Below are 14,019 nucleotides of genomic sequence, written 5' to 3'. Positions count from 1 at the left end.
GGCCCCCCGCAGCTGTGGCTGGGCAGCAAGGCTCCTCAGGTAGCACAGAAAACAGGATTTTTCGCACCTAGGCGAGCAAGCACCTAGCTGGGCCTCTGGTGAGTCACGCCCCCATCAGGCCATCATGGGCACAGTGGGGAGTGGTGACAGCAGATGTCCGAGGGTGGAGTGCTCCAGAGGCTTGGCCTGGGTCCCCACCAGGGAGGGGGCTCCAGCTACAGCCCTGAACTATTCCTCCTGTGAATCAGCGGGCAGGGAGCCGTGAATATCCTGCACGGCCCTGAGCCCTGCCACCTGTCCTTTCCTGGAGGAGGTGTGTAAAAGGTGCAGGGCTGTGGCCTCTCCTGGGTGCACCCCCACCGCCTCGCCCCCTGCATTCCCTCAGCAGCGCCCACTGGAAGCACGCTGCTCAGGCGCTGAGTCTACCTGGCTTACAGAACTCCATCCCTGCATCCCCCGTGCGCAGGCGGCCAAACCAGAGTGCGGGCACCTGCCTCCCCCAGCCTCTGGCGCTGGGTTCTTCCTTCCCTGGCAGGCGCTCATGTTGCTGATTGCCCTAACCTACCCCCCAAACCCAGGCGGGTCTGCATGGTACCAGCAAAGGAACCAGGCTCCCGGTGTCCCTGAGAGGCCAGGTGCTAGGAGTGGCTGCTGGGAACCGAGGTTGCCTGGTTAGGGCGGCACTCAAGCTGCTCGAGCAGAGGCGGAGGAAGGGACAGGCAGGGACAAAGTGCAGGAGGCAAAACTTCGGCTGGAAGGCAGGAGTGGAGGAGGGGCGGGACCAACAGGTCGGTGAGCCGGTGAAGCCAGGGGTGGGGGCCGGGGACCCTCCAGGTGGCACTAGCGGCGCTAGTCCCGGCCGCCTCCCCTCCCCCAGCCCTGATTGGCAGGCGGCCTGCGACCAGCCTCGAGCGCCACAGCGCCCCGGGCGCCCAGGCGAACGCGAACGGCCCCCCGCGGGAGTAGGAGGGGGCGCCCGGCTATATATAGCGGCTCGGTCGCGGCTGGCCCAGCGCGCAGGGAGGCGCGCACCGCTTGGCAGGGTCTCAGCTTGGGCTGCGCGTCCTGCCCCGCTCCCCAACGCTCCATGCAGCCGGGGTAGCTGCCGGCGCCTGGGGGCCCCGTCCCTCGCCTCCCGCTCCTCCGTAGGCCGCGCACTCCCTGCCCCGGTCCCGGCCGTGCGCTCCCGCCGGCCGCTACAGGCGCAGCTCGGCCCCGCGGCTTCCCGGGCGCACGGCCCGAGGGCGGGGATGGCAGGGCCCGGGGCGGCCGCGGCGGCGCTGCTCCCGGCGGTCCTGTTGGCGGTGCTGGCGCCCTGGGCCGGCCGAGGGGGCGCCGCCGCACCCACCGCACCCAACGGCACGCTGGGGGCCGAGCTGGAACGCCGCTGGGAGAGCCTGGTGGCGCGCTCGCTGGCGCGCCTGCCGGTGGCGGCGCAGCCCAAGGAGGCGGCCGTCCAGAGCGGCGCGGGCGACTACCTCCTGGGCATCAAGCGGCTGCGGCGGCTCTATTGCAACGTGGGCATCGGCTTCCACCTCCAAGTGCTCCCCGACGGCCGCATCGGCGGCGTGCACGCGGACACGAGCGACAGTGAGTGGGGCGGGCCGGCGCAAAGGGTCGGGGGCCCGGGGCAGCGGCCGCCCCTTCTGATCCGCGCACGAAGGTCTCGGCTAGCACCTGCTGGTGGCCGTGGGAACCGGGACGGACTCGGGTTCGGGTCCTTTCGGCGCAGGGAAGCAAACACTCTCGGCCCCGGGAGTCGCCGCGGGGACTGCCTTTGAGCACCCGGGCGAACGAGCCCCGCCTCCCCGCCTTCGGAAGCTCGGGCTCTGGGTGCGGAATTCCAGCGCCTGCGCCCGTGGGCACAAGGCAAACGGCGCAGCCAGCCGGGACCCGGGGGACCCCGGGAAGTGCGTCCAGGTCAGGCCGGGCTCGGGGGCCCACGGGGCCGCCCGGCTCCTGCCGTCGGGGACTGGGCGCGGCCACTGCGGGGCCGGGACAGGAGGCTAGGGACTCCGCGCCCGTGCACGCTGGGCTCCGGGGCCCCTTTACATCCACTTCCACCCCAGAAACTGGGGCCCCGGTGGTTCGCATGCCGAGGAGGGGGTCCGGGACGGGGGGGGGCAGGGTCCCCTGCCCGGGAGTGACCCGCGCCCCGCCCCCAGGTCTGCTGGAACTCTCGCCGGTGGAGCGGGGCGTGGTGAGCATCTTCGGCGTGGCCAGCCGGTTCTTCGTAGCCATGAGCAGCAAGGGCAAGCTGTACGGCTCGGTGAGTACCGCAGGCGCCGGCAGAGCCCCCGGCTGGGGCAGCACGGGCAGCACCGCCACCCTTCCAGGACGGCCTGTGCCTGGATCCTGCCGCCGTGGTGGTCACAGGGTCGGCACCGCCTCCCCCATACACAAGTATCCTGAGGCAGTGCCGGTGACTCCAGGGCTGTCCAGACGAGGGGCAGAGAGCCACCACAGGAACAGTGAGGTTTCTCCCCTCCCTAGAGCGGCACCTTCTAGTCCATAAAGGGTGCCATTGGCACCCTTCCCTGTAGCCTCTCTCCGGTGGGTTCCAGCAGGCAGGACCGCAGTCTATAGGGTGACAGCGGTGCAGATGACATTCTCTGGCAGCCAGGTGCCAGGCAGGTGGCTGGACCACCAGCTGCTGTGGGCTGGCCACCTAGGTCTTCTCACCCTGGGGGGGGTCTTGGCACCCCAACTCCCCAGGAGGACCTTTCAGCCAGAGCAGGGCCGGGTCAGAAAGGAGCCTCTCACGAGTGGCCCTCAGGGTTCTTTGGCCAAGAGGTGGCCCCACCTGACCCTGTCCCTTCTCCCTCCCAGCCCTTCTTCACGGAGGAGTGCAAGTTCAAAGAGATCCTCCTTCCCAACAACTACAACGCGTATGAGTGCTACAGGTACCCGGGCATGTTCATTGCCCTGAGCAAGAACGGCAAGACCAAGAAGGGCAGCCGAGTGTCCCCCACCATGAAGGTCACCCACTTTCTCCCCAGGCTGTGACTCCCGGCATCCTGCCTCCGTTTCCGGATGCTCAGGAGACTTTCTTCAGATGAACGGTCTAAAGCAAGAGTAGGTGTAAGATATTTAAATTAATTATTTAAATGTGTATATATTGCCACCAAATTATTTATGGTTCTGTGGGTGTGTTTTGTATTTTTCTGAAAAAAAAAAAAAAGACAAAAAACAAACCCCATCCCTGAGTTTTTTGGTAAGACGGTGAAGACCTTTCCACTGGATTTATTTAACTTGTCAAAAAGTTGTCACAAGTGTGCTGCTACTCTGTGTTTAAAAACGGTGACATCAGACTCCAGTCTCAACCCTGCTTTGCACAGTCCCCTGCACGGCGGTGGTGAGCATCCCCGTGTCTGGAGAGGCCTTCGGGGGGCTTTGGAGCCAGCTAAGGAGCCTCCCAGCCCTGGCTCTGCTCTAGCATCCTCCAGCGCCCCGCTGCTTTGTGCCCTGTTGCTATTCATCGGGACATAATCGCCTTGCTCCGGGTACAGAAAATGCCCTGTGGAAGTGCACCACTGCCCCTCTGTTCTTAGATCTGCCAGGACTGACCTTTGAACTTTCTGTAGTCAATCTTCCTCCATCTCCCCGATGGGGGAGACTCTTAGACAACTTTATAAACTCCCGTTTTCCTTTTTTGGTGGAGCCACAGCCCGTGTTTCTCTGTGGCCACTGGGGAAGAGGCAAAAAACAAAGCAGTTTGTAAATCCGCCGGAAAGGAACCGATAGCCGGCCGGAAAGCTGGCAGTGGGCAGACGGGTGTATTTGCAACCACGACCAAACCCTAGCGATAAAATACAATGTGCGGTAGCTGGTACTTCTCATAAGTACGAGAATATAGATTTTTTTTTTAATGTGTTTCCCTGTCCTCGCGAAAGATTCGGGCTAGAGTTAGCTGTTCGATTTAGGGGAAATGTCCTTGTCGTTGTGCAAAAACACTTAATGCAGGGTTTGCATGGAGAAAGGTGCTGCTTCTCTCCCGTGCCTTCCCTGATGAAGTGGATTTAACATCTACCTCGAAAGCCCTTAACCCGCTCATCTGGCGAAATCTGCAGACAGCTCAGGCCGGGCGCAGGCGTTGGCCGTCCCAAGTGGCTCTTTTTCCATATGTAGCCAGAGCGTTGCAGATAGCGTCGGTGCGTCCCAGTGAAACCTTGTCACGTTTGAGCTATCTTTACCCCGTGATTCACTTTTAGTAAGGACAATCATGGTGAAAATATTTGCAGACAGCTGTCAGAGTGCTATATGGTCACCAAGTAACCTTATATTTTTCTTTATATATTTTACAAATGTAACCCCTGTCGCTGCAGTCAAGATGGAAGAGGCAGGCTCGGTGATGTTTAAAAAAAGTCCTGAGGTGACGGCAAACATTTAATTTTAATGAATGACTTTTTAGAGTTTATACAAAATGACCTTAGCTCGCTACCAGAAATGCTCCGAATGTTTTGTGAAGACTTTAATGCTCTCCTAGGATGTTTCTGAACTGCCTCCCGAATTAACTTTATGGGAGTCCACAGACAGCAAGACTGGAAAAGGCTGATTGGAGTTTGTGTCTTTCACATTCCTTTTTCAAACTCTTTGTTCGAATGCAAATCATCGACCTAAAATACTGTCCTTAAACCGAGGCCAAGAGGAGGAAGGAAGCCGCTTGTGAAGCCTGACGGGCCGGGCTGTGTGCATCTGAACCCGCCGTTCGCGCAGTGAAATAAAAACGTTTTCACTTTTACACCGCGTCCTGGACTCCAGGAGTCGTGAGGAGAGGGGATGCTCCCGGGTCTCCGCGCTGATCGTTGGGGGCGGGGTGGGGGCTGGGATGTGTGGACGCCTGGTATTTCTGAGTCTTAGCTGTCTCGGAGGATGACACAAAGTCTTATCCCAGAGCCCATCCGATGTCAGGAATTAAGATGTCTCAAGTGCAGACCGTGGCCGCCCTCGGCCTCAGCGAGTCACGTGGGAAGCGTATAGAGATGTCACTGGACCTCTGAAATATTGCAAAGTGTTTCTGTTGCTGTGACGGGATTTAAGGTTTCTGTACCTCCTGTGGTTTGCAGAGCCTGCAGTTTTATACAGGCGCCGAGCCCTGTTACGATGTATGTACTGTGCACACTGACAAAACGCTGAATAAATGGAAACATCATCATGGTTGACAAGAACCCCCTTGGATTTGATGTAAAGAGCTGGGGAAGGTATTGAAAACAGTTAAACCTGCCTGGCTATGGCTCCCTCCCGCCTCCCAGTGTCTATTTGAGGCCTCAAGCCTTGCCTGGCTGTGGGAGGGGGTGGGGGAGACGAATTTTCGCCAGCTGTGTCCACACAAATGTGGCCTTGAAGACGGGAGCCTAGTGGGGTGTGAGCGGCACAGAGTTTGGCGAGGACTCTGAATCTTGCAGTTTATTCTCCTGATGGGGCCAGTTCACACCATCCCCACACTGGGACCGACCACAGCTCGGTGCCCCTGCGTTGGCCTGGCATGGTCCACAGCAATTTGCACTTTCCTGGGGGGTGGGGAGTGAACCGCCAGAGCTGGTCATCAGAAGATTGACTCCAGCAGAGTTTTCAAACTCTTAAGTAGACGCCACGGAGGAGTTTTAAAATCCGCATAATGACTGCAACTAGCGTTTTGTGAAAAGGAAAGGGAATACAGTCAGATGGCCCAGAAATTTCCCACGTGTGTGAGTCCCAGGGCGGGCGTAGTTGAGGTGGTGAGCATAACGTGTATAACTAGTCTATACGAAGATGTGATAGAGAATGGGTGCGGATGTTGGTGTGGATTGCAATAAAAATTCAACACTGATGGAAGGTGCCTAGAATGTGGATTCCACTCCCCCCACAAAACAGATCCATTGGCTTGATGAAAAGACCTAGAAAAGGCAGGCAGGGCTGCAAGAGGTTTAATTGCATCTACTGTGCTCTCCAAGACATGACCTCCTCCTTACCACCTTTTCGATGCCCGTGACCTAGACGTGCCCGAGAAATGCATGGGCAGTGTTTCGGGTTAAATCGTGTTCCCATAAAAGTGTTGGGGCCCCTAACCCCCAGTCCCTAGAATATGACCTTGTTTGGAAATAGGGTCTTTAATTACGTTAGAATGAGGTTATTGGGGTGGGCTTTAATCCCATGGGCTGGGGTACCTCTAGAAGGTTCACATAAAGGCAGGGAGACAGCCCTGGGAGAGAGGAGGTGGGGGTGACGTCCCCACGAGTGGAGGAATGCCAGGGAGCACTGGAAATCAACAGTAGCTGAGAGGACAGCCCGGAGCAGCTTGGCCCCCACGGCCTCCAGAACGGGGAGACGTAATGTTCCTGTGTCAAGGCACCCAGCGTGTGGCGTGTCCCTGCAGCCGGAGAGAAGCTAACAAGGAGGGGTCCACATTTCCTGCGGGGCGTGGGGCGGTGAGGACCGCAGTGCTGACGGGTGTCCGGGCTTGACTGGTCTTCTGCTGTCTCCCGTGGTCCCCAGAAGGTCTCTGGCCCAACACGGAAGGCCTCAGCCAGCTGCTGGGGCGAAAACCTGCCCAGCACGGGCAGGATCCGACGGCTGGACAGGGCTTCCACTGGGCCTTTCCCGCCTGGTGCAGACTGCGGATGGGCCCAGAGGGTGACAGGGGGCACGGGCTCACGTGACACGTGTTTGTTGCGTGCCTACTATGTGCTGGGTACAGTGCTAAGAGCCCGGGGTACCCGAGTGAGGGAAATGAAGGTCCCGGCCCCCACAGGGCCCCTGACACAATGAGGGAGGTGGCCGCACGGGAGGCCATGAGACATCTGGCAAGGTAAAGTGGGCCCACCCTGAGGGAAAAGAGAGGGTCAGGTGGGGAGGCAGGTGGCCCCCACCCTGGCCTCTCTGGGAAGTGGTTTTTGAGCCAAGACTTGAAGGCGCCAAGGGAGGAAGCCATTCTGGGAAAAGCATTCCCGGCTGGGGAGGGAACAGCCAGGGCCAAGGTGCTGAGCTGGGGGCAGCCGCAGCACGTGGGAGCCCCCTGTGGCTGGAGCGCTGGGAGGGGCCGGGAGGCCAGAGAGGCCCGTAGTGGGGACTGAGCGGAGAACTGACACAGCCCAAGCCGGAGAGTCGATGGTGGGGTGGCGGGAAGGACTGCGGGACTGGGCTCAGGCCCGTGTTGGCAGGGCGGCCGTGACAGCAAGCAGAGGCTCTGAGGACGAAGGAGGGTGGCCCACTGTCCCGGGGTACCTTCTGGGGCCTGTGTTCCTTACACCTGCCCTCCCCGGTGACCCAGCCTCAGGCCCACTGCCTCCCAGCTGTGTGACCTTGGACAAGCCCGGTGACTCCTCTGAGCACAACAAACAGTAACGGCTGCCTTTTGTTACCATTAATCTCCAAAGAGACGGTCGTTATAGTCTTAACGTCCCAATCCGTTTTACTCTGTGCCCGGGAGTGCTGTCCTGCGAGCAGGGACCCTCCCGTGGGCGTGCCAGGCTCCTCAGCGGGGTCACACTCCGGATTTCTCCTCCTCCATGCTGCCCTTGCTGGTTCACTCCTGCCTGAAGTGGGAGGGGTTGAGGGCTCCCCAGCTCCCAGTCTTTGTTCATTGGGAGTACTTTCTAATTGTTCTGAGTTCAGATTTGAATCTTACATGCTTCTTAAAACAAAACAAAACAAAACAAAAAAACGTGGGGCCCACACGGGGCCGGTTGTGGGCCGGGACAGGGAGAGCAGCAGCCCAGCGCCAAGCCCCCCCCCCCCCCGGCCTGTGTTGGGGAGCCACTCGGCCCGTCCGGGGCGAGCTGACTGGCCACTAGAGACCCAGGGCCTCAGACACCGTGCTGGACACCGCGATGCCCCCTCCCCACCGGGAGTCTCGGACCCATTCCACTTGGGGCTGCAAAGGCACCTTGGCCTCCACGTGTCCACACCCTAGAATGTCCAAGTGCACCCACCTGCCCCCTCCTGCCCAGAAACACAGGCCAGACCCTGGGGTCCCCCTCCCCTGCCCCTACTGCCCGCGGTTGGTCCCTCGCTGGGTGGAGTGGGTCTCCCCTCATTGGCTCTTTCTGCCTCTCGGCTGGCCTCCTGCTTGCCCTTGGCCCCCATGCTCAGGGCCTGCTCAGCACCCACCTGGCAGCGGCCTCCCCTTGCAGTGAGGGGCCAGATCACAGCCCTCCGCGGGGCCGCTACATCACGAGCTCCCCCAAAGCTAGTGACTTAAAACAACCCTCTGGTCAAACCTCACACTTTTGCGGGTTGGGAATTTGTACAGGACCTGGCAGGTGATTCTCCTGCAAACCTGGGGAAGGGGGGTGGGGGGGCCTGAAAACAGCAGCAATCTGTGATCTCACCATGGGGGGGGGGCGGAAGTCTGAAATCCAGGTGAGGGCGAACCGAGCTCCCTCTGGAAGCGCTGGGGGAGCCATCCTGCCACTTCCGGCCTCTGCGTCGACTTCACGTGGCCTCTCCTCTGTGTCTCTTGACTTTCTCTCATCTTACGGGGACACGGGGCATTGGGTTTAGGGCCCACACCCTAAGCCCGCAGGACCTCATCTTACCTAACTACATTGGCAAAGACCCTATTTCAAACACTGCCATTCACAGGCTCTGGGTGGACATGAATTTGGGGGGAGGGGGCAGGGGTGCTCTAATCAACCCAGAACATCAGTTAACAACTCAAAGGTCATCTGCTCTAAGGACTAAAGAAATGAACCAGTGTCGATTTTTTGGAAGGTTGAGAGCCTGGTTCAGGAGGCGCTGCTGACGCGGCTTAGCTGGTATGGTCTTTCCCCAGATACTCCTCTGGCCCCCGGTCCCTCACCCTGTCACCCCAAACTGCACCACGTTTTCCCATCATAGGCTCCCTGGTGTCTTAGGTCAACTTCCCCAGAAGCCAAGCCTGAAATGGGGATTCCTAAGCAAGAAGTTTATTAAGGAAAGAGCTTTTGGAGGAAAAACCTGTGAAAAAACGAGGGAAGCAGAGCAGAGCCAGGGAAAAGGGAAGCAAAGATGTGATTGCTGTACAGTGTGGGGTGTGAGCAAGACGCTAGAGCCACCCCACTGAAAGCATGGGGTCCCTGCTTTTGTACCCCGTTATCAGCCAGTCCCTGCCTGCAGGCGGCCCCGAGGGGACAGCAGATCCTTCCAGGCACAGTGAGGGCATGCGGCTCCTTTCCAGGAAAGGCAAGGAGCAGGGGGACTTGGCATTAGTAGCTGGAGGATGAAGGCCCTTGGAAGAGGGATCTGGGTGGGGACCACCAGCATCACCAAGCCCAGCCATTCTTCCTAACTCTCCGGGGTTCTCCGTGGAGCAAGGAGTTACATCACTCCTTGCTTGGAAACTGCTTACCTTCTCTCCCCATGACTGGGAACTTCGAGGGCAGGGACAGGCCAGGCTTTGTCCATCCCCGTGTCCCCAAGGCCCAGCACCAGCCTGGGCACCTACCTGGTGCTCACACAGGCACACCTGGGGAGCCTTTCCTGCCATCGCCAGGTGTGGAAGTTCAGTGCGTGTTCCCCACCAAGGGTCAAGGTCACACACCACCAAGCCGGGCTGACCGGGAGACCAGGAGCGGGCTGGTCAAGGAGCTCACAAGGGGGCTCGAGGAAGGAGAGCTGCCTAGTGCCCGTGTTTGCTGGCTTAGGCTGCCCCCAGGACACGCCCCTCTCCTGGCTAGATGGGATGCTGCCCGATCTAGGAATCCCTTAATAAAGCCAGTTAGATTAAAAAAAAAAAAAGACTGTATTCAGAACTAGCTTACCCACTCAATTACTTTATTTTTATTGTGGTAAAATAACACATAAGTCTACCGTCTTGGGGCCACTCAGTCGGTTGAGCCTCTACTTCGGCTCAGGTCATGATCTCAGGGTCCTGGGCTCGAGCCCTGTGTTGGGGAATCTGCTTCTCCCTCTCCCTCTCCGCCCAACCCCCCACCTCAAATAAATACATAAAATCTTCGAAAAAATATCTACCATCTTAACCATTTTCAAGCGGAATAGTTCGGTGATATTATTGATACTTTCACACGGCTGTGCACCCATCACCACCAACCATCCATCCATCTGCACGACTTTTTCATCTCGTAAAACTGAAACTCTGTCCCCGTGAACCACGAACTCCTCCCCCCCGCCCACCCCCCGCCGGCCCCTGGCACCCACTGTCCTACTTTCTATGAACTTGACGGCTCTAGGGACCTCGAATAAGTGGAATCACACAGGATTTGTCCTTTTGTGTTTGTCTGGCGTATTTCACTTGCTAACGTCCTCATGGTCCATCCGTGTCGTAGCAGGTGTCACAGTCGCCTTCCTCCTTAAGCCTGGATAATATTCCGTTGTGTGGATGGACCACGTTTTGCTGACACATTCAAGCACCGATGGACGCTGGGTTGCTTCTACCCCCCAGCGACTGTGAAGAAGGCTGCTGTGAACACGGGTGTGCACCTATCTCTTCGGGATTCTGCTGTTAATCCTTCTGGGGATATGCCCAGAAGCAGAGTTCTGGACCCTAGGGTAATGCTAGTTGTAAATTTTCGAGGAACTGTCCTAGTGTTTTCCACCCAGGCGGCTAAGAGGGCGCGAGGGCTCCACCTTCCCCACGTCCTGGCCAGCTCCAGACTTTTCTGTTTTACCGCTAGTACCTCATTGTGCTGTTGATTCGCGTTTCCCTGAAGCACCTTTTCATTTGCTTATTGGCCTTTTATTTGTGTGTGCTCTTTGGAGAAGTGTCTATTCACGTCCTTTGCCTGGTTTTTAATGAGCTTGTTGCTGGGCTTTAGTTCTCTGTATGTTCTGGTATCGATCCCTTATTAGCTGTATGATGTGCAAACATTTTCTCCCATTCTGTGGGTGACTCCTTACTCTGTGGACAGTCTTTTCATGACATCCTTGCCAAATCCAATGTCGTGAAGCTTCTGCCCTGTGTTCCCCTGCAAGAGCTTTATACTTTTACACCTTCCATTGAAGTCTGACCCATTCTGAAGTTACTTCTGTACGTGGTGCTGAATAAGGGCTCTTGTTCGTTAAGTGACCAGTGGTTTGCTCACCCCCAAGCCTCTGTTTCTCTGCGGTCTGTGCATTTGGTAGTGAGCTGGGTTTTCCTGCAGATGCGGACAGACTGAAATGTCCGCTGGGATGAGGCGGATGCTTCTCACCAGCCTTGTCCCCCGTGTCGGTTACTCCTTGGTGCTCCCGGCCAGAGGCCAGGGTGCCTTGGAAACTTCTTTTCCAGAGGCCACATCCAAAGTAAGGTGACATATTTCACTTCATGAGCTAAGTTTTACTCCATCCTGCCCAACCTCCCCCAGAGGCCCATGCATGGCACGTATATCGGGGGCAGGTGGGCTTTGGCTGTAGTGCCCTTGGACTCCGGGTCGCACATCTTAGGCGGTCTCACGCTTTGGACTGCCTTCCACGCTTCTGGTGCCTGGGACTGGGTGGGGCTGGCACTGCCATCCTTGTGGGTTGTCCCAAACCAGACTGGGCCTGGGTGCTCTGCAACCTCTCCTTGCCCTGCACGCACATGCGTGCACACACACTCACACGTACACACACACACGCACGCACACACACATGCAAGCGTGCACATGGGGTTGACCAGATGACCTGAGGAGCTTCAGCATTGTACCTATGGGGTCAGCCTTGGACCCCAGGGGTCAGGTCACCACTCAGGAGTGCTCCCTCTGGATCCTAAGCCCCAGTGCCCACACCTTTGCCCCTCTGGTCTAGGCAGTGGCATCTCCAGAGCTCTCCCACATTGGTCCTGAAATGTCTCTCTGTGTCGTAGCCCCTGGACTGTCTGGCAGGGGGGGAGTCTAGGCCGGCAGCCGGTGGGAGAAGGCCTGGGTCTGGGTGAATTTTGAGCAACGAAATTGAACCCTGCTGAGTCCCGTTCCTTCGACCGCAGGGTGGAAATCATAGTCGTAAAGCCTCCCGCAGGTTGTTTAGGGGCTAACAGAGGTGTGGCAGCGCTTCCAAAGCCTCACATGCTCCGAGGCCACCAGGCTCTCCTCGCAGCCCCGGGGGGCGCTGCTTCATCCCTGGCCCTGCGTCCTACCCGCCCGACTTTAACCCTGCCTACATACCGCGTGTCCTTTTATTTACCTGACGTTTTTGTTGCCACCAATCCCTTCGTTACTTAAATGATTTTGTTTTATTTTAAATTTTTAAATTTATTTTTAAAGATTTTATTTATTTATTTGACAGCGAGAGACACAGCAAGAGAGGGAACACAAGCAGGGGGAGCGTGAGAGGGAGAAGCAGGCTTCGCCGAGCAGGGAGCACGCTGTGGGGCTCGATCCCAGGACCTTGGGATCACGACCTGAGCCGAAGGCAGACGAGTAACGGCTGAGCCCCCCAGACGCCCTAATGATTTTGTTTTAAAACTGTAGCACCAACTTAAGTGGAAAAACGCTGTCTCTTGCCAGGCACAGGGGGTCCCCCAGGAAAACAGACACACAGTGCGAGAAGTGGCTACCTGCTGGACGCTCTGAGCCTGGAGACTTGCCCCCCCCTTTTTTAAAGGGAGATTTGCAAGTGTTAGAGATGTGTTAAGGACTCACTATCATCAAACAGAAACTTTCTCCTCTTAATGAGCATGGCCGAAAGGGACTATCTCACTGTGACATTCCCTGTGATTTAATGCCACTCACTCCCACCTAAAATCAGCTCCCCTGCTGGGGGCCAGCAGGACGCGCTGCCCTTGGATCCTACGCTCTTAATACACGCAAGGGGCAAAGACAGTGGCGTCTCTGGGTGGACAGGGAGCCAAACCCCGGCGTGTCTTGCTGGCCTGTGCCCCTCTTGGCACAAGGGGCCAGACTCTTGGATAAAATAGACCATGGTGGGCACAGCTCCGTGGAGGTTCAAGGATGGCCGTGACTTCTTCAACTCTTCTCTCATCGAGTGTCCCCTCCCCTTCTGACTGACCCCTGCCCCCAGCAGAAGTGCCCTGTGTGCCTTCTGCGGCTGGGTCAAGAGAGGCTGCCCAGCCTCCACCTTGTTCACGGGACCCCTCGTGCCTGCCGCCTGGAGCCACTGTGTCACAGCCCTGCACCCCGTGGCCATCGTATCGGGAGGAAGCCCAAGCTGCCTGCAGCGGCCGGTGTCCTCCCCACCGCCCAGCGACAGTCCTTGCTGTGCCTGGAGTTCACGCCATCCCAGTCCAGGCCCAGGACGAGGAAGGAAGCCTCCAGCCGCTTGTCTTCTTCTGGGACTCTGGATATCTTGCCGCAGAGACAAGCTACCCCATTGTGTCCTGTCCAAGTTCCTTAGCACAGGATCTGCGAGCCCAGGAAAATGTTCGTTGCCTTCTGCACGAAGTGTTGGGGGAGTCGCTTGTACGGCAGGGGGTATGAGGAGTGGGCTGTGACCGAGAGGGGCGAAGATGCAGTGAGGCCTACGCCCAGCTCTCTCTGCAGCCCGCTTGCTCCTGGGGGCCACAGGCTGTGCAGGACACGCCGGCTGGCTGGGCATGTCCTTCCTCGGTGTGTGGAGGGGAGCACGGACTCGTGCTGGAGAGCAGGGCTTGCTTCTCTCGGAGGCTTTGGGTAGAATCCAGGCTTTTCTCGTGCCCTGAGGGAACTCTGGCATCAACAGCCAGCAAATCCAGCCAGGGTCTCCCCAATGTCCCACGGTCCCTTCTGAGCCCTGAGGACCAGGGGGCCCGCACACCACGATGAACTGTTCCAGGCCGCAGGAACTGACGGGAACATTTGGCCCCCTCCCTCGGGCAGGTGCTGCTGGGCTGTCATGGACCCTCCACCTTTCAGTCTGAGCAGATAAGGGCTGAGGGGAGACAAAGTCATGAGCAGGCACAGAAAAACAACAGCTTGTCCAAGGGGCCTGGCTGCCTGAGGGAGGAAGACCCAGCGCACGATGGAGACTCGCATAGAAACTCCAACCAGTTAAACAAAAAGGGCATTTCTTGAAGACATGCAAGGAAAACACACGAAACAAGTAGTCCTAAAAATGAGTTTAAAAATGTTCCATAGATGGATTAAAAAAAAAAAAAAAAGGACGGTGGTTGAGTCTTCGGTCTACAGGACCACGCAGAAGAACTGTCTT

At 57.9% G+C, this 14,019-nt stretch overlaps 1 protein-coding gene across 1 annotated transcript; it reads left to right on the top strand.

The window, feature by feature from the left end:
- Positions 1-1,250: 1,250 nt before the first annotated feature.
- On the top strand, positions 1,251-3,006 carry FGF4 (fibroblast growth factor 4). Its single transcript, XM_026482858.1, has 3 exons — positions 1,251-1,590; positions 2,166-2,269; positions 2,830-3,006. Exons 1-3 carry the CDS (start codon positions 1,251-1,253, stop codon positions 3,004-3,006), a joined length of 621 nt encoding a protein of 206 aa, XP_026338643.1.
- Positions 3,007-14,019: the final 11,013 nt, after the last annotated feature.

This window comes from Ursus arctos, unplaced genomic scaffold (assembly GCF_023065955.2).
Source record: "Ursus arctos isolate Adak ecotype North America unplaced genomic scaffold, UrsArc2.0 scaffold_23, whole genome shotgun sequence".
Taxonomy (NCBI): Eukaryota; Metazoa; Chordata; class Mammalia; order Carnivora; family Ursidae; genus Ursus; species Ursus arctos.
Note: the sequence above shows the minus strand (reverse complement) of the source record. Positions and strands in the feature narration are given on the sequence as shown.

What these genes read in the sequence shown, in the direction of transcription:
- FGF4 (XM_026482858.1), top strand. Translation starts at nt 1,251, where the DNA reads ATGGCAGGGCCCGGGGCGGCCGCGGCGGCGCTGCTCCCGGCGGTCCTG. An exon ending in GCACGCGGACACGAGCGACA is followed by an intron (nt 1,591 to 2,165) that starts GTGAGTGGGGCG and finishes CCCCGCCCCCAG; the next exon opens with GTCTGCTGGAACTCTCGCCG. An exon ending in AGGGCAAGCTGTACGGCTCG is followed by an intron (nt 2,270 to 2,829) that starts GTGAGTACCGCA and finishes TCTCCCTCCCAG; the next exon opens with CCCTTCTTCACGGAGGAGTG.